This window comes from Ahaetulla prasina, chromosome 1 (genome assembly GCF_028640845.1).
Source record: "Ahaetulla prasina isolate Xishuangbanna chromosome 1, ASM2864084v1, whole genome shotgun sequence".
Classification (NCBI taxonomy): domain Eukaryota; kingdom Metazoa; phylum Chordata; class Lepidosauria; order Squamata; family Colubridae; genus Ahaetulla; species Ahaetulla prasina.
The window spans coordinates 164,970,394-164,990,822 of NC_080539.1; the positions used below are offsets into that span (position 1 = coordinate 164,970,394).

Below are 20,429 nucleotides of genomic sequence, written 5' to 3' on the forward strand. Positions count from 1 at the left end.
TAAAAAAATAACGAACACGTTCATTATTCAGAAAAAGTTTCTTTAAAAGGTGAGAACCATCACAATAATGAGTATAAAACAAGGCAACTATAATGTATGGAATTGGTTTGGGAGGCTGAATAGTCACAACATACCGTAGTTTTTAAAATTTTCATTTCAGAGTACTATACCAAAATATAACAGGAAAACAGATCAGCAATTGAAGAAACGCTTTAAGTTGCCTTTGAATAGAGGCTGTGCTTAGAAAAACCTTCAGTAGATGCGGATCGCCACTGGTCCAGGCTCTGCTAATGCTGAAGTACAATGCATATTTTTCAAAGATCTTATCTGCTCATAGAGTAGAAATTGCTCCCCAAGATTACTGCAATAGCCCTTCCTTCCTTCCTTCCTTCCTTCCTTCCTCCCTCCCTCCCTCCCTCCCTTTCCTTCCTTCCTCCCTGTTTGTTTATTTCTTTGTTTATTTAATCAAATATGCTGTTTAAGGCTGGCGATAAGACCACTGCAAGCACATAACTCTGATTATGTTAAAAGAATGAACAGAAAAACTCTTGGAATTGTATTGCAAGAGAAATAATTTATATGAAAAATCAATTAAAACATGGTCCTTAAACTTGGCTAAAATACTGAAAGACAAACCAGTCCCTGAGATAAATGCACAGAATGCATCCTTAATCATTTCAAGTATTGCACAACTGGAGAGAGCAGGCCATCCAATAGAGCAAAATCCCTCAACCAGCTGCTCCTAGAGACACCCCCGCCCCACAACCAGCACAGCAATCAGCTGTGAGACAGGAGTCTTAAGAATTGCAGCCAACCCCATCTGGTTGTGTCATATAAGAGATTCTACACTTGCTTGTATGGCCTGAAAGATTCCATTAGTCCAAAGGTACATATTTCTGTACTTGTTCAGCTCCAATTTCTGCCACATATATGGCTCCAGTACGTAAGCTGACATCCAGAAGATGAGGCTTGACTTCTCTTGCAAGCTGGATTGTGTCCACTACAATGCAATTCCCAATTAATCCTACTGGTGGGGCTGCCAAAATAGAAATCTTATTAACATTTAGGTGGGCCACAATTATATATTGCTGATCAGGAGTAAACCTGTAAATAGAAAGGAAAAAAAGGAAACTGTAAAAAAAAAAAAGAATTGTCGAATCTTAAAAGATCTCATTCTGTGAGCAATATATATTTCTGTTGGATCTGAGGCAACATTGCTACTCTACAGATACCCACAACTGCCTCAAATGCTGTCCTAAGAGCTTTCTGAAAATCCTATTGGTGGGTTTCAGTATTTTGGAGCCAATTTTCAACAGAGACGTTAGGTGCAAATTGAGAAAATTGACTGTTGACAATAACAAAGAAAAAAACATACTGCAGTTCTTCGGACACAAATTTCAATATTCAGAGGTATTATCTGAATATATGAAATATAAATATTTTTTTCATTAAAAAAAAATACTACTAAGAGAAGCGTGATCCACAGACCGGTGCTGGTCTGCAAACTGTTATTGGTCCATGACAAGATACAATTCTTTCATACGGTTACAAAATAGTGTATGAAAGGATATGTCAATAAAAGAATGCATAAAATCTCACTTTAATTCTTTTCACTGCAAGTATACATTTAAACAGAATGGAAATTATTCAAATTATTGTCAAATTGTCCCTGTGGGGTTTCTCGCTTAAGGAAACAATTTTCATCCACATCTTATCCTTCCCTAGAGCTCAACCTTCCTTTCTGGCAGCTTAAAATACACTGGAGTGTGTGCGTTTATGTGTGTGAAACAAACACAAATATCATCTTCCATTCTAGCTTGTTTCCAACTCCACTTAGTGAATACTTGGATCCCACCCAAATGCCATTTTAAAATATCAAGCAGTTTAATGGTATCTTCCAGGAAAATGAAATTGAGCTTTTTAAGGTCAAAATCACAGGAAAAGTGCCAGGCACTGGCAGCTCACTTTCAAAAAGTATACTTGTTTTTCATAACAAATAGTTATGAAAAAATTATAATTAAGGTGATAGCATTTCAAAATTAGGGGGATGTGAATTGTTAGTGAACCCACTGGTGCGTTCAGAGTGCTACATAACTGTTATCTGGCTCTGTCCTAGGAATTGAAACCTTCATCAGAAATCCTATACACAAAGGGATTCTTGTTCTATAGTTGAAAATTTTTTCTCTTCCATCCAATGGACACACACTGGCACGCATAAACACAGATACTATACCTTACAGAGTAAGGGCCATCTTCTGTGAAGCAGTTTTCCCAAGATCCTAACCATTCCCCAGTATTTTTTTCAAAAACTTGGATTCTCCAATTGGCTCTGTCTGCCACCCAGACCTGGTGCAAACAAAAACACTGTTCTGAGCACCGAGAAAGAAATACACAAACATTTTCTAATTTAAATGGATTGCTGTCTAAATTAATAATCAGTATCTCGTTACCCTATGTCAGGGAGGAGCCAACTCTTGATATTCAAGCAAATATGTATAACTTTCATCCACCCAAATGGTTTGAATAGTTATTGAGGCAATTGTTCAGCCATTACTTTTAAAGACATTAGGAGCGGAGGGAAGGCTGGGGATTAAAAAAAGTCAAGTTGTCAAACTGCACAAGTAAAACTCTTCTCCTTTTGTGTGTGTGTTATCTTGCGCACCTACCAAGTGCTGAGACAATAAAGGCTATATGGTTGTTAGCTTGGCCAACAGTATCCTCATCAATGTGGTATTCTAATGTTATATGCTATTATGTCAAAATTATCACTGCTCCCTTACCCGCCCAACCGAATCCACAGTCACACTGTGTGGAATCCTGAACTGTGTAGGAGCAGTACCATTTTCTCCACGTAGCCATAGAATCTTTAAGTCTGTGGGTAAAAAGTTGTTGATCAAGCATTATTTCCTGCAATGAGTTTACAGTATAATACAGTATCAGGATTAAAACAAAAGCAGGAGTAGAAAACCCACAGTCCAGGGATATGTGCGGACCTTTTACAATGCTAATTCATACACCTCATCAGGATATAAAGGATATAAAAAATGAGTGCAATCAGACACTTTGAAACTTTTAACTCGATTTTTACTTTAAAACTACTGAACTGCTTTTGAAAAAAAGAACCCAAAAGATCAAACATTTTGCCCCTCATCTGAAACCAAAAAGATTGCCTCACAATTTAAAGGAGTTTAACATATTGTATGGAATAGCCATGCTATTCTATCACAACAGAGGAAAACTGAAGGCCTAACATTAGGAAAAATAAAGCAGGCATATCTGTATCATAAAAATTCAGAAAATACTATGTTATATTTCACTGATACGCATTAACTGATATAATCTAGCTTTCCATTGCAGAATACTACATTAGGAGTTCAGCTTTCTGACTATTAATATAACAGGTATCTATTTTCTTTCTACAAGATAACACTATTTAAGATATGTTTAAGATCTTAAAATATCACCAGAATATTATTGAAAAAGTATTCAAATCTTATAAAAAGATAAAGTATCAGTAAATTTGCAGCATTAATTGTATGCATATTGGTGACTTATGTCTGCAGAGGCCCTAAAATTATAATCTATGAGTCACCAAGAATTGAGCTACATGGGAGAAGACTCAATTTCCTTATTTAGAATCTCATGATCTGTGCAAATGTCTTACGGCAAGTGGCTGCACCTCCAAAAACCTTCGCTAATCTCAAAGAAGATAAGCAGGATTGAATCTGGTTAATGCTTGAAAATGAGAGGCTACCTGGAAGCCCCAGCAATGTAGGCTAGACTGTAAAATTTAAAAATAATATTCCCGAAAGAAGACAATGTTGGCATAGTGTTGCCAAGAAAACCACATGGAGATGTTCATATGGTCAACAGCGAATGCTGATTGCATCAAACACAAACCATTTAACTACTCCTAAATTGTTCTGTTATAAAAAAAGCCACTAAGGCAGCCTTTCCCAATCTTCCGATATGAGTCTCATATTCTATAATATGGACCAGCACCGGCTTGCAGCATGTCAGAAACCAGGCATCGCAAACAAGCAAAGCACCATCCGCAGGATGCAGGCAGCAAGCGAAACCACGCCACTCTGGTCCACGGAAAAACCTCTCTCCATGGAACTGGTCCCTGGTGCCCAAAAGGCTAGGGGCTGCTGGTCCAATCAACAGACCCAGTTAGGAAACGGTACATCAGTATACTAGAAATAAAAACCAGCATCAACATTTTCAACAAACGTTTGCTTACCTTCTGTCAATTTGAGCAAGCGGTTATTTAGTCCTCCATCTCCATCCACAATGTAAATGTTTCCGGTTGATTCCACAAAAACCTCTGCTGGCTGGTCAAACTGTAGAGGGTCTGTATCCGAACCTGCTGTACCTGGAGTACCTATGACTCGAAGGAGTTCACCTAAAGGGCTGTACTGTTTCACTGTGTGTCCATATTTTCCTGCATCAAGGAGAAGTTGAAACTTTCCAACAAAGTCACAAGTGTTACAGACTTAGAGACAAAATAATAATTTATTCCCTACCTCGTTCCGAGGAAAATTGGTAGAACTTCTGGATTCTAAATACAGGTACTCCTTGACTTATAACCATTTGCATGGCGACCATTGAAAGTTATGTCACTAAAATAGTGACTTATGACCACTTTTCACACTTACGACCGTAGCAGCATTTTCATGGTCGTATCATCAAAATTGGAGCACTTGGCAACCGGCTCATATTTACAATGGTTGCAGTGTCTCGTGGTCACATGATCACCTTTTGCAACCTTCTGACAAGCAAAGTCAATGGGGATGCCAGGTTCACTTAACAAGTCACTGCAGTTCTTAAGTTCTTACTAACTTAAGAACTGCAGTGAACCGCAGGTCGTAAAATGGGACAAAACTCACTTAATAACAATATCTCGCTTAGCAACAGAAATTTTGCGCTCAGTTGTGGTCATAAATTGAGGACTACCTGAATAGAATCTTTCTGCTCTGCATCACAGAGTTGCTCATAATGAACCCTTGTTCCTGTTCTATCTCTCACTACTTCTTGATTAGCAAATCCTTTCTTTCTTCGTTCTCCTGAAACTTTGGATAAATAACAAGATCCCGCTGACGTGTAAAAAGAACGTGGCCAAATCTCCATTCAAGAATATGGTGCAAGCTGCCAATACCCCATATAACCAAATTTTAATTAAACAATCAACGCTACAATATCTGGAAACAGATTTTTTTCCCAAGCATAAAAAAGAATCAGGCTGTAGTCACATCGGTTGTACTATACCTACGAAGCAGGGGTGGGTTCTACTTAACTACCGCACGTGCTCGCTTTGCTCGCGCTTCTGTGCATCCACAGAAGCTTCCTGATGATGTCCAGGTCAGTGGGCGGAGCCTCCCGCCAGTTTTACTACCAGTTCTTCCGAACCAGTCTGAACCGGGAGCAACCCACCACTGCTTCAAAGACACTGAAAATGGTCTGCGCCATGTGCCTTTTGTTCTCATACTACCCAAAGCCTTCAACGGTACTATCCATTAACAACTCCCTTTCTTCCCACTCTGATGGGGAGAAATGCCTTACTAAAATAGGAATGCAGTCATCAGCTATTTGCACTGCATGCTTTGTATGACAGGTATCGTAGCCAAACTGCAGACTCATTTACTGTAGGCATTACCTGCGGAAACGTTCACAAAGTGTGTGAGACTATGGGGCTTGCACGGATGTGCCATCACCTCTTCTCATTTACAGAATTTCAAAAAGCACACCAGCTGCTGATGCCAACTCCCATACTCCTACCATATTTTTCTAACACTGAAAACCCATTATGGAGATGAAATAGATAACATCAAGGACTTTTGATTACAATGACTTGAAACCTTTCTGGTGGAAGCATGCTTGGCTTATAGATTAACAGAGCTGGAAGGGACCTTATAGGTCATCTAGCCCAAACCCCTGCCCAAGCAGGAGACCCTACACTATTTCTGACAAACTGCAGCCCAATCTCTTGGGATAATGGCTTAAGAATATGGAAGAAAACCTGCTAAGGAACAAACTAAGGTGGTTAGAAGAGGGTCAACCTGGGTGAGAATTAAGCTACCTACCCAACTGTTGAGTTTTGAAGACACTCATTCTAGGTTTGATTATTGGTTATTATATGCTGACATTTTAAAGGTGACAGAGAATTTCTCATTACTGATGCTTTTTAAATTAAATATTGGTACGATGTCTTAAAATGACTCTGTCTTTCAGATTTCACTGCCATTGTCCAAACTCACTTGGGCTTTTGAGATTTGAAAACTGAAATATCTGATGAGTACCAGACTGATATATGTTTATTGTAAAAATATATGACCTATATATTTAATTTTGGGTTCCAATTTATTTTGGGGAAGGCCGGCATCTCAACTTAAATTCAATCCAAAATATATGTCAGTTGCAAAACATAAGATACGCAAAGGCATTCTTTTTTCATGTTAAACAACAACATTTCTACGCACCATTTCCTATATCTGTAATCCACACAGAGCTTCCATTGGGGGTGCTCAGTGCAAAGATTCCATGGGGCATCTCAATGGTGGCTGTTTTCCATGTTTGTACAAGATAGCCTTCCTCAGAGTATACCGAGACCTTTGGCACGTCATCGTTACCTCTCTCAAGGGGCACAAAGATAACAAAAAAGAGAATCAGAAAGGTATGGCAGACAGAAAAACCCAGCCATTTTTTAATTACAGCCCCTTATACAGTAAATAGCCTTAATTAAGCATTATTCCATTGTAACTCCAAAGAGCTTGACCATGTATAGTTATCTCCAAAAAACAAACAAGGAAAATAAATATATTTAATAACTACTAGTCATTTCACCTCTCTCAGGTTTCAGAGTGCCAGTGCAGCTGTGTAAAAGGTAAGTAATTGGTGGGTCCAAGGAGACCACAGAAATTAATGTTGCCGGAAAAATACAACACATGACATCCATCATATTGTGTGCTGATTGAGAAAATTGTTACGGTTGTTTTGAGAAAATTAGTCCACCCTTCCATAACCCAAGCATCCTTCAAATATGCAGGCAGTAACTTTCAGAATTTTCAACAATGGCCATGTTGGTTAGGAAATTCTGCATTTGGAATGCCAACTGTAAGGTTCCTAATTATTTAGCGCAAGACATTGTTGTCGAAAGACAGAAAAAAGTGCTTTCAGAAAGCTTTACAGCAGCCCAAGAAGACAATGTTCCCTCTTACTTGTTCTCAGTATTTCAACATTTAAGATTCAGGTACCTAACACGAAAGTTCCAATAAATCCAAATTTAATCTATTTCTTTTGCTAGTCAATGAGAAGCCTTTCTGAAGGACAAACAGAATGTAACCAAATAAAAATCACAGGTTCAAAAATAATAATTAAATATTCCAAAAGAGCTATAAAACAATTTATATGTACAATATTTTACATTAGAGGGTTCCAAATTAACTTTTGCAGAACTAAAACAGAGTGAAATAAAAGCACGGTTAAAAAAAAAGATTAAAGTATCATGATACATTTTAAAAGATCCACTTATTTTTAAGTCCTGTGCTTGGCTTAAAATACCTCAAACTTGGCACCATGCAAACTTGCCCTTCCATCCACGTCACTTAAGGATATTTCATAAACAGAGAGCAGAGTTCAGACTACTTCCAACCAGTACTGCTTTATTTATTCATTCCTCAATCTGTCACATTACTGCCACATAAATGCAGTTTTTTTAAGGCTTTTGAGTCATTGTTGACTCCACTATGTCTTCGAAATAAAAAGAGTGATTGAGCCAAGGTTACCTGGAATGGCATTATGCCCCAGGCAGGACTAGACTCATGGTATCCAGTTCAATGCCTTAACCGCTACACCATCTTGGCTCTCTTTTTAAAATATCCACATAAAAATGAAATAGATTTCAATGTATTTTTTTAATCACAAAGTATGCTAATGTATTTTAGCTCAATAAAAGCTAAAATACATTAGCATGCTAATACCTTAGCATTAATAATAGGAACTTTCCCCAAACTGAGAATGTTGCTATACAATGCAGAGATATGAGCAAAATGAAGGGCTACTTACACATCAGCCTGGTTGGTGCTGATCATATTGCTTTAGATTGAGAATTCAGAAAGCCTGAACTCCCATGAGCATTCCTGTCAAAGGGTGATGACAAAAAAAAATAAAAAAAAATGCCCTGGCTCTCCTAGCCACCTACCATACTCTAAAAATGGTTCAATGGGTAGATGTGGGGGCTTTCGAGTACAAAGCCCCCAAGCTAGGAAGTACATGAAAGATTGCAACCAGTAATTTTTAACTGCTCCAAGAAATTCACCAGGAATCCTACAATACTGGTGTAGGATATACCGTATTTTTTGGACTATAAGATGCAACAGAGTATAAGATGCACCAAGATTTCGAAGAAGAAAACAAGAAAAAAAATTAAGTTTTTGGCCTCCGCGCGTCCAGTTTTTGGCCTCCCTGGCTCCCAGGAGCACTCTGCAGGCCTCCCAAATCCTCTGCGCATCCCATTTTTGCTAAAAACAGGCCCGTTTTTGGCCTCCTGAACCCCTCATGCATCTTGTTTTTGCCCTCCCCAGCCCCCAGGAACACTGCAGGCCTCCCAAACCCTCTGCGCATCCCGTTTTTGCAAAAAATGGGCTTGTTTTTGGCAAAAACGGGATGCGCAGGGTGGGTATGAAGGTGGGGTAGGAATGGCCGTATTCAGTGTATAAGATACACCAACATTTCCACCCCCTTTGGGGGGGGGGGGAAAGTGCGTCTTATACTCTGAAAAGTACGGTATATAATGCTGGATTTTGTTGGAACTGTTGTACTGACCCCAAATTCCTTGACTATTTTCAAAAAGGCAGCTCCACTTATGTCTCTACCATATTTCCCCGAAAATAAGACATCCCCTGATAATAAGCCCAATCGGGCTTTTGAGTGCATATGCTAAAATAAGACCCCCCCTGAAAATAAGCCCTCTCCAAAAATAAGCCTTCCCTGAAAATAAGCCCTCCCTGAAAATATTTAAACACATGCGCAGCCAGTCCCCGCCATTTCCTCTGGGTAAGGTTAGAGAGACAGAGCTGGAAATCAGGTAAGACTGCAAGAAGAGCCTCGTCTTGCTCCATGTATCCCAAAATAATAAGACTTCCCCAAAAATAAGGCCAAGTGCTTATTTTGGGGTTCAAAAAAATATAAGACAAGGTCTTATTTTTGGGGAAACACGGTAGTTGACAGTCACAAAATATTTCCCAAAGCAAAACTCTTTACAGAAAGGCATCCTCTGCTGTTTCTGCCACGTTGGTATAATCTGTTAAAGCTACAGCTGGGAAAAAGATCACGTTTTTCCAGCAATTCATCAGAGATCCAGAAGTCAAGCTGTCTGGTCTTCAATTTTCCTTATATCAATCTGGCTTACCCTGGCGGTCTTTCAATAGTTTGGGAATTCAGGCCAATTTTTTTTTTTACAGTAGTTTTATTAAAGGTTGCAATTAGAACAGTGGAATTCAGATTAATTTTAGACGCATTACATCCCTTAAAAATTCAGACTTTGAAAATTTCAGACTTTAAAGAGCTTTAGGCTTCTGATCTTTAAATGATGCAATTATACAATGGTCTCTCAATGTTTAACTGTTTTAGCCATTGCAGCTTGAAAAGTATGAGCGCAGCGTGATTTAAAAATACACACAGCCCTGCAATGTACTTATTGGCAAATTTATGTTAGAAAACTAGACATTAAGACAGAGCACTTGGGGCTGTCCCTATGAAGAGACTGAGCAAACAATACAGCAGCTGGTTCACTATTCTAGCGTTAGATTTTTAAGCTACTAAGAAAATACACAACAAACTTTAAAACAGCATGTTCACTTATGCAAGGTTTATAGAGTCAGATGAGAGGGATGGCTGTATAATTTAAAGAAAGAAATAATCAGATTTCTCTTGGGGTATGTATTGAAAAAAAATGGAATCTGCATTAGTTATAGATGTGTTCACACAACATGCTAAAGATTGTGGATCACAGTAAGGCATTTAGTCAGTGAACGTGTACCAAAGCCAAATATGGCATGGCATGATTTCCCAGTCTTCAATCAAAATTTCTGCATTTTTATGTTAGATAAATGACCAGCCCTTCTAATTTATTTTCATACCAACAAACCAGTGGTGAAATCTGAATCGGTTTGCTACTGGTTTGTTGGCCATGCATCTGCACATGCCTGCCAAGTGCACATGCATGCACAGTGCACATCAAATACAGAAAGATCTTGACAGACTTGAACATTGGGCCTATCTAACAAAATGAAATTCAACAGTGAAAAAAGTAAGGTTCTACATTTAGACCAAAAAAACAAAATGCACAGGTACCGTGTATGTGGTACCTTGCTCAATATTAGTAATTGTGAGAGGATCTTGGAGTCCTAGTGGACAACCATTTAGATATGAGCCAGCAGTGTGCAGCAACTGCCAAAAAAGCCAGCACAGTTCTGGGCTGCATAAACAGAGGGATAGAATCAAGATCACGTGAAGTGTTAGTGCCACTTTATAATGCCTTGGTAAGGCCACACTTGGAATACTGCATTCAGTTGTGGTCGCCACGATGTAAAAAAGATGTTGAGACTCTAGAAAGAGTGCAGAGAAGAGCAACAAAGAGGATTAGGGGACTGGAGGCTAAAACATATGAAGAACAGTTGCAGGAACTCGGTATGTCTAGTTTAATGAAAAGAAGGACTAGGGGAGACATGATAGCAGTCTTCCAATATCTCAGGGGTTGCCACAAAGAAGAGGGAGTCAAACTATTCTCCAAAGCACCTGAGGGTAAAACAAGAAGCAATGGGGGGAACTAATCAAGGAGAGAAGCAACTTAGAACTAAGGAGAAATTTCCTGACAGTTAGAACAATTAATCAGTGGAACAACTTGCCTGCAGAAGTTGTAAATGCTCCAACACTGGAAATTTTTAAGAAAGTGTTGGATAACTATTTGTCTGAAATGGTGTAGGGTTTCCTGCCTGGGCAGGGGGTTGGACTAGAAGACCTCCAAAGTCCCTTCCAACTCTGTTATTATTATTATTATTGTTAAATGTGCACTGCGTGCACACGCATGAACAGTACACACCAAAAGGAGGCTTTGGAAGTTAAGTAGAACAGTGACGGGGGGCAATCAGCTGTGCCATGCAATTTAGCTTTGTTAGAAATAATAATAATAATAATAATATTTTAATTTGTATACCGCCCTTCTCCCGAAGGACTCAGGACGGTGAACAGGCAGATAAAATACAAAACATACACAATAATTAAAACAACCCTTAAAAAACTGATTTAAACTTGCCCAGAAATTTAAAATAACAATACACCCCATAAAATTACTAAAATTTAAAACGCATCATCCAATTAAAATTTTAAAGGTAAAATCAAGCTAGTCCAGCCATACGAAATAAATAGGTTTTAAGTTCACGGCGAAAGGTCCTAAGGTCAGGTAGTTGTCGAAGCCCGAGGGGAAGTTCGTTCCACAGGGTCGGAGCCCCCACAGAGAAGGCCCCCCCCCTGGGGGCCGCCAGTCGACACTGTTTGGCTGACGGCACCCTGAGGAGTCCCTCTCTGTGGGAACGCACCGGACGCTGGGAGATAGAAGCCGGCAGTAGACGGTCCCGTAAGTAGCCCGGTCCTAAGCCATGGAGCGCTTTAAAGGTGGTAACCAATACCTTGAAGCGCACCCGGAAAACGACAGGCAGCCAGTGCAGTCAGCGCAGGATAGGTGTTATGCGGGAGCTCCGAACCGCTCCCTCAATAACCCGCGCAGCCGCATTCTGGACTAGCTGAAGTCTCCGGGTGCTCTTCAAGGGGAGCCCCATGTAGAGAGCATTGCAGTAGTCCAGGCGAGAAGTAACGAGAGCATGAGTGACCGTGCATAAAGCATCCCGGTCCAGGAAGGGACGCAACTGGTGGATCAGGCGAACCTGATGAAAAGCTCTCCTGGAGACGGTCGCCAAATGATCTTCAAAGGACAACCGACCATCCAGGAGCACGCCCAAGTTGCGTACCTTCTCCATCGGGGCCAATGACTCACCCCCGACAGACAGCCGCATCTGCAGCTGACTGTACTGAGGTGCCGGCATCCACAGCCACTCCGTCTTGGAAGGATTAAGTTTGAGCCTGTTCCTCCCCATCCAGACCCGTACGGCTTCCAAACACCGGGACAGCACTTCGACAGCTTCACTGGGGTGGCCCGGGGTGGAGAAGTACAGCTGCGTATCATCAGCGTACAGTTGGTATCTCACCCCAAAGCCACTGATGATCTCACCCAGTGGCTTCATATAGATGTTGAACAGGAGGGGTGAGAGAATCGATCCCTGCGGCACCCCACACATGAGGCACCTTGGAGTCGATCTCTGCCCCCCCTGTCAACACCGTCTGCGTCCGGTCAGAGAGGTAGGAGAACCACCGATAAACGGTGCCTCCCACTCCTAACCCCTCCAGCCGGCGCAGCAGGATACCATGGTCGATGGTATCAAAAGCCGCTGAGAGGTCTAATAGGACCAGGGCAGAGGAGTAACCCTTATCCCTGGCCCTCCAGAGATCATCCACCAGCGCGACCAAAGCTGTCTCCGTACTGTATCCGGGCCGGAAGAGGACTGGAACGGGTCTAGATAGACAGCTTCATCCAGGTACTGGGGTAGCTGACATGCCACCGCACTCTCTACAACCTTCGCCGTGAAGCGAAGATTGGAGACTGGCCGGTAATTCCCTAAAACAGCTGGGCCCAGGGAAGGCTTCTTGAGGAGAGGTCTCACCACCGCCTCTTTCAAGGCAGCGGGAAAGACCCCCTCCCGCAAAGAAGCATTTGTAATCCCCCGGAGCCAGCCTCGTGTCACCTCCTGAGTAGCCAGTACTAACCAGGAGGGGCACGGATCCAGTAAACATGTGGTGGCATTCAGCCTACCCAGCAACCTGTCCATGTCCTCGGGAGTCACAGGATCAAAATCATCCCAAACCACCTCAACAAGACGGGTCTTGGAACCCTCGCCTGGATCTACCCAATTTTGATCCAATCCGTTCCGAAGCTGAACGATTTTATCGTATAGATAACCGTTAAACTCCTTGGCACGCCCTTTGTAGGGGGTCCTCCCGCCCCTCCTGTTGAAGGAGAGAGCGGGTCACCCGAAACAGGGCGGCCGGGCGGTTATCTGCCGACGCAATGAGGGAGGAAACGTAGGAACGTTTATTCTGGTTTGGAGGAACCAGTTGCTTTTTTAAACTACCGATTCAACCAAACTGATAGCTAACTACCGGTTCATCCGAACCAGTACCTTTTTTAAACTACTGGTTTGCCCAAACCGGTAGTTTTTATCACTACTGGTTTGCCCAAACTGGAGTGAACCGGTAGCATTTCACCCCTGCAACAAACCACAAGCCCATACTAATGCTCGCAGCATAGCATATATAATGAGAGGGTTAACACACCCACTCCTATGTGTCCCTAATTCAATCCTCAATTATGTAGGATTAGCTCCAATTTATTCCTGCTACCCTGTACCATTTTCTTAGAAATCCAAAGTCCATATGCTAGCACCGTGATGGTGAACCTTTGACGTTCCCACGTGCCGGCCTGCGTGCTGGAAGTGGCACGTGAAACCATCCCGTGAGGTATGCGCAGCCCGGTTGGCCTTCGCATGGGCGGCAGCGGCGATACCTGAAAGAGCAGTGATCCATTGCGCACGCGCGAGCCGGCACCCAAACACCCGGATACCGGCATGGAAGTGCACCCAACAAACAGCTGGCCATCACGCATGCGCAACATCAACCCGGAAGGTCAGGTGCCAGCCTGCGCATGTGTGCCGGAATGTTGCTCTTCTGGATTCCACCACTCCCGCTGACCAGCACGCGTGTGACTATAGGAACATGGAAGAAGAGCGAGTGAGGCCGCACATTCTTCTTGGATGGTTTCACGCGCCGCTTCTAGCACGCATGCCATAGGTTCGCCGACACTGTGCTATGCTTCAGATGACAGACTGGACCATCATTGAACAAACTAATAAAAACAAAGTCATGGTTTCAGATCATGATCAGCCTGTCTTATGGTCTGGGTTCAAACAGTATTTTAGGCCAAGTCACAATATTTTATGCAAACCAGACCATAGACTTAAAAGGGAAACTGCTAGAAAACTCTGCAGTACTCTGAGCAAAGTACTATCAGATGCTGATAGTACTTTGGGGCATCTGGATGCAATCTGAAAGGAAGCTGCCAAACTATAAAAATTTAGCTTTTAACTTGAAAGTATCTCCATTTTTCAATGAAAACTATAGTTTGATAGACAATAGACAATAAAGTGAAGTTATTGAAACAGGTTCAATATTAATAAAGCTGAGAATAATTTTTGATAGTGTAGTAAGGCACCACAGACAGCAGAAGCCAGATAAAGGGCTCTATGTAGAATTGGAAGAATAAATATTTTAGATAATCTCAGATGCTGTAAAATTTTCTGCTATAAAATGTTGCTATTGAACTGCTAATTTCAAGTACCGTATATACTCGAGTATAAGCCGAGTTTTTCAGCACATTTTTTGTGCTGAAAAACGTCCCCTCGGCTTATACTCGGGTCTATACGGCTTATACTCGAGTTTTTGTTTTTTTTTAAGCCCCTCGGCTTATACTCGAGTATATACGGCTTATACTCGAGTTTTTTTTTTCTTCACATTTTGCGGACGGAAGCCCTGCCGGTGCAGTGAGAGGCGGGCGGGAGCCGCCAGCCTTCTCAGCTGAGGGAGGGAGGGTTTCCCCAACCGGTAGGTGCCTCATTTCCCACCCTCGGCTTATACTCGAGTCCCCAGTTTACCCCAGTTTTTGGGGTAAAATTGGGGACCTCGGCTTATACTCGGATCGGCTTATATTCGAGTATATACGGTACATTTGTGTGTGTGTAATTTGAAGAACTATAGGAAAAAGACATGCAGGGTTTTTTTTTAATGTAATATTTTCTAACTGTATGAAACTGCCCAGAGTCATTTTGAAACTGAGCAGGCTAGAAATGCAATAAAGAAATAATTCATCAACTTAATTAGAACATCATTACTAAAGTGAAATCTTGTAACAGTGTAAAGTAACAATGCATAAACTTTTAAAATGGTAAACCAAACCAAAAAGTGTGAATGAAAAAAAACAGTGATTTATGGTCAAGCAATAAATCTGCATTTAATTAGTTTTTTTCTTTAAAAAAAAGTGAAATAACTTGAAGAGCAAGCAGAATCATGCAGGATTACAACACTGTTATTATTCATCTCCTTAATGTAATAACTACATCTTGGGTAACTATAGTGGCTCCATAAACATTTTGATCTTGTTATTTCTTACCTGTCCCACGTAGACTAATCCCTGGAGATGATCAACAGCAACACAAAATGTTTGACCAGTAAATTCTTCTGAAAACTTTGGCCACTCTAGATCAAGCTTGTAGAGTGGTTTCTGTATCTGCCACAATGAATAAGTAGTCCAGTGATTTAACACCTTAGAAATGAAACACAAAAACAATACTGTTAAATGGTGGTGTGATTTACCATGAAGCATCATTCCGGCCATTAGTAAATGGATCTTCCCAAAAAGAGTTCTCTTTGTTATATGCTGCATTTTTTCCAAACAATTAATTCTGTGAGGTAGATTAAGCTGAGAGAACAGTAAAAGACAAATGTTTAGGTACAACTTAAGGAAACACTCCTTCTTAAAATCATATGATTTAGCAAAGGAAAAAACACTTTTTAAACAACTTTATTCATTTGCAAACAAAAAAACAACAACCTTCAAAGCATTTTCAAACAGCCCCATCAGAGACAAGGCTGCGAGTATTGTTTCCTTCCAAGTTGAGCAATTCCTTCTCACTATATAGACACATGCATACAGGTAATACTCAAAGGGCTGGGAAGTGGCTCACCAGGCTAATGCAGCCTGTTATTAACACACAGCTGCCTGCAATTACAATTACTGCAGGCTCGAGTCCCACCAGGCCCAAGGTTGACTCAGCCTTCCATCCTTTATAAGGTAGGTAAAATGAGGACCCAGATTGTTGGTGGGGCAATAAGTTGACTTTGTATATAAATATACAAATAGGATGAGACTATTGCCTTACACAATGTAAGCCGCCCTGAGTCTTCGGAGAAGGGCGGGATATAAATTCAAATTAAAAAAAAAACTTATGATCACAACTGAGCCCAAAATTTCCATTGCTAAGCAAGACAGCTATGTGAGTTTTGCCCCATTTTATTACGTTTCTTGCCAAAGTTGGTAAGTGAATCATTACATTTGTTAAATTAGTAACATGGTTGTTAAATGAATCTGGCTTCCCCATTGACTTTGCTTGTCAGAAGGTGGCAAAAAGTGATCACATGACCCCGGGACACTGCAACTGGCATAAATACATGTAAATTGTCAAACATCTGAATTTTGATCATGTGACATGAGGATGCTACAAGGGTCATAAGTCATTTTTTTCAGTGCCATTATAACTTCGAATGATCACTAAACAAATGGTTGTAAGTTGAGGACTACTTGTATATTTGGAATACTATGGAACTGATTTTCCATTTTTGTTCTTCAAAATTTTCTCAACTTCCTAGTATAGTTTACAAGAGGAGAGGTCTCCTTCACAACCTATCCTGCTTAGCTTTGCAGAAATAAGCCAATGACAGCAACACAGACAAAAATTGGAATGTGTCACTATCCATACACTCAACTATAATAGAATAGAATTTTTTTATTGGCCAAGAGTGATTGTCTTGGTGCATATGCTTTCAGTGTACATAAAAGAAAAGATATGTTCATCAAGAATCATAAGGTACAACATTCAATGATAGTCATGGGGTACAAATAAGCAATCAGGAAACAATATCAATAACTTATCCCCATCAGTATTTATACTGTAAAGTCCAATGATTTGGCTTCTTTAATTGACTAGAGAAGACCAAATAATGCTAGGAAATCAACATCATTCTGTTAAGATAAATTCTGTTGGACAGCAGCACATGAATAGGGATTAATCAGAAAGCATGGTTTATATACTGTAGCTTTTCAAAAGATGCATTTCAACTGCATTTCCGAAACATCATTTCCATAATATGGAAATCTGGTTGAGACTTCTTGGAGTTTCAGTCTCACTACAATTAAATGATATTCAACAGGGGAAGGCTAGTGCAAATACAATTCCTTGAAGGGAAAAAAACCAATGCAGGCTTCCAAAAATCTAATTTGAGCTTTGTTGTTGTTAGTTGTTGTTAGTTGAGCTTATTTACGCATAAATAATTTAGAATTTAAAAGGAAAGAGAAATAGTTCAAAAGATTCCCTTCGAATTGGGAAACTGAATGTTAAAAAAGCAGATATGATTTGCTAATTAACGGTGAATCCTGCATATTAGCACAAAACTTACTGATACAGTGAGGTATTCTGAGATAATTATGACTGATTGTGAAGTGTTTGAACTTGTCATTTATGAAAAGCACTAAATAACACTTTGGCAAAGCTGCTCCTAAGTACGCAGGGCACTCAAACAACACACAATCAATACTTTAAAGCAAATATTAAATTCAGAATGTAAAATATGGAATATTTGGAATATACTTCCGGATTTTGCATGGATATACTTTGTAATGTTTGGTATAGTGCTGAAGGCATCAGGCTAGAAAACCAGGAGACCATTCTAGTCCTACCTTAGGCACACAACCAGCTGAGTGACCTTGAGCCAGTCACTCTCCCTCAGCCTTATGAAGGAGGCAGTGCCCAACCACTTCCCAAAAACCTCCCCAAGAAATAGGCAGAGACTTGTCTAGGCAGTCTCCAAGAATCAGACATGATTGATTGAATGGTAGAAAAAATATAATCACAATTGGAATATTGTACAGTATACAGCTTTGGTTACTGCATCCTCCCAAAAGAAATTATAAAGACACCCCCCCAAAAAGCACTAAGCATCAACCAAAATTATCAGAGGACTAGAACATCTTTCCCTTGAACACCCTACTGTGATATTTACTCCTAGAATTTTCAGCAATAATCATGTTGATTGATTAATTTAGGGAGTTATAATCTACACATTCTTGGCAGAGTTAGAGCAATTCTCTTTGAGGAACCTCTTGCTGGGGCATATCTGCTTCTACAAAAGGACTAAATGAAAAAAATGTCAAAAGGTGCAGAAAATGTGCCATGCGGACAAATCTAGAGGCAATAAAACTGGGTAGTGGTTCAAGAACAGGTAAAATGAAATAAAGTTTTATACAGGACCTATTGGAATAATGGAATTTGCTACAAGATGTAGTGATAGCTGTCACCTGGGGCAATTGTAAAAGGAGAGCAATTGATTTTATAAACAAAGATCAGCAAACAATAGCTACAAGTCATGTGAGGAATACATTATCTTACAGAATCACAGATCATTTCATTATCATGAATTGCAGATCATTTCATTTTGAATATAAGGAGATGTGGTTGCTTCAGTCAGGCCCTGCTTTAGAGCTTCTTATATATATCTGACTAAATATGTGTAATGGAATGGAATTTTGGATCAGCTAGGCTTTTGGTCTTATCCAACTAGGCCCTTCAAAAGTTCTTATGACTGTACTAAGTTATCCTTATTCAGATTTAAATAGGCTGGACCAGCACCTAATGAAAGATGAGGACTTAATATCCTTAAAACTTAAAACTGATCCATATTAGAAATAGAGTTCCATTTAAAAGACAATGAAAGACATCTTCCAGGTTAGGCAAACCCTATCCCTATCCCAGATACCTTATTGGCATCTGAGGGAGATGAGCAGTTTAGAAATAGGAAATATAAAAATAAATTTTCTTTGGAGTAGGTTTTAGTGTACGGCTCTCACTATATCCATTCCTAAATGTCAGACATTGGTTCAGATTTTCCATAGCTTCAACTTGAATGGGAAAAGGGAAGCTGATGCCACTGCATTGTACTGCCTCAGACTCTGAAGCTTAGTGTAGCAAAAGGAGTGAAAGATAAAACAAAATGGAATGCTATAACTATCTGAAGAAAAGTAAATTAAAACCATTTATGGATAAGCATAGCAGCTGGGGCACAAGAATACCACTCTAAATGGCATCAGAAGAGCCTTTTAAAGCTATCAGAAATGAGGAAATGACCTTTCCCCCCCTCTCTCCTCATACTGAGCCTTTCCAAGTGTCTTAAACTGTTCAGAGAATTGCCAGCCTCAAACCTTTTTATTTTTTAATTTAGGCAGGATGGTATATGAAGTGGCCCCAATTTTCCTCTTCTCCTGAAATATAAAGAAGGAAATTAACTTTCTATTCTGAATATTTTTTCTATTCTGAATATAAAGAACAACATTAACTTTGCATTACTTGGCCCAAGCTAACCTCCAAATATTTCTTTTCCCCCAGCATCAAGAATATTTATTTAAGCTCTCAAGAGCCCTAGCCAGTCAATTCCCACACTACTTTTTCTCATTTCCTTTTTTGGTTTTATTTTCAGCTGACACTTCATGAAACTTTTCAATTAACTCATCTATTGAAATTTTTAAATAGTTTTTTTCTAATTTCAGTTATAACCTGCTGTTCATAAACTCATAGATTTTCTAATATTTTTTCTTTTAAATATAGAAATTAATGTGTAAAGTATGTCAAGAAAATACTGCCATGTTTGCCCTGGCTCCATTTTCCATTGACACAATAAATGAACTAAACAATATAAATATTGTGTGTATGTGTGTGTGTTTTTAGATCTATTACGTTATGCCACAATATTAATCTACTGATTCTGCTGCCTGAGGTTGAGGGCAATTGTAATTCAATACATCTTCAAAAAGGGTAGTGACTAATTTGATTTTCTTGTTGCTGATTGGACTCAATATCCAAATTTATTTTACCAGAGCTCTCCCCTTATTCAAGAATTCTTAAACAATTAATAATTTAAGTTTGTCAAGAGATAAGACAATAATTTTTGATTATTTGTAATTATTTGCTCAAAAATCACTTAGGGCTGCCACGGACCCACTGTTAGAACTATCAGATCTGCGATGCAAAAATCTGGCAGCCTTATTTGCAACTGAACCTACCGCTGAGCGAATTAAAATGCGAATACGGTCTAAAAAGGGCATAATCATTGCAAAGCCTTTTGAACACTGCTATATAGAGATATATATAACTGTAATTATCCGGCTTGCCAACCCACCTCTAACTCGGACCCGACTCTATACAGGACTATTAACAACAGGAACAAACCAGCCCCTCCGAGTCCTGCAAACAACCGCACCCGAGAATGATATGGAGCCCCCATCGAATCACTGCAGCGGCCGCTTACGAAAACAGGCACCCTGACCTGCGCATGCTCAATCCGCAGCGACAATAAACTCGCGAAAAGCTTCTTGGGAGATTGAGTGCTGTCCTTCGTTCCGAATAATGCGGAAAAAGGCTTTAGAGAACTACGACTCC

At 40.1% G+C, this 20,429-nt stretch overlaps 1 protein-coding gene across 2 annotated transcripts; it reads right to left on the reverse strand.

Moving 5' to 3' along the window:
• Positions 1–554: 554 nt before the first annotated feature.
• On the reverse strand, positions 555–20,317 carry NHLRC3 (NHL repeat containing 3). Of its 2 annotated transcripts, XM_058180532.1 has the most exons (7): positions 20,170–20,317; positions 15,335–15,487; positions 6,480–6,633; positions 4,244–4,444; positions 2,781–2,872; positions 2,234–2,346; positions 555–1,104 (listed from the first exon to the last, which is right to left on the reverse strand). In XM_058180532.1, exons 1-7 carry the CDS (start codon positions 20,272–20,274, stop codon positions 876–878), a joined length of 1,047 nt encoding a protein of 348 aa, XP_058036515.1. In that variant the 5' UTR covers positions 20,275–20,317; the 3' UTR covers positions 555–875. The 2 variants fall into 2 exon arrangements, with proteins under 2 accessions (XP_058036515.1, XP_058036520.1); XM_058180537.1 differs by lacking the exon at positions 6,480–6,633 and having other exon boundaries at positions 4,244–4,466.
• Positions 20,318–20,429: the final 112 nt, after the last annotated feature.

Excerpts from the sequence above, each read along its gene's own strand:
- NHLRC3 (XM_058180532.1), bottom strand. The coding sequence starts at position 20,274 with ATGGGGGCTCCATATCATTCTCGGGTGCGGTTGTTTGCAGGACTCGGA. Across the intron at positions 4,445-6,479 it reads GATTACAGATATAGGAAATG|GAAAATATGGACACACAGTG; the intron begins GTGCGTAGAAAT and ends TCCTTGATGCAG. Across the intron at positions 2,873-4,243 it reads CTTGCTCAAATTGACAGAAG|ACTTAAAGATTCTATGGCTA; the intron begins GTAAGCAAACGT and ends TTTTACCCACAG.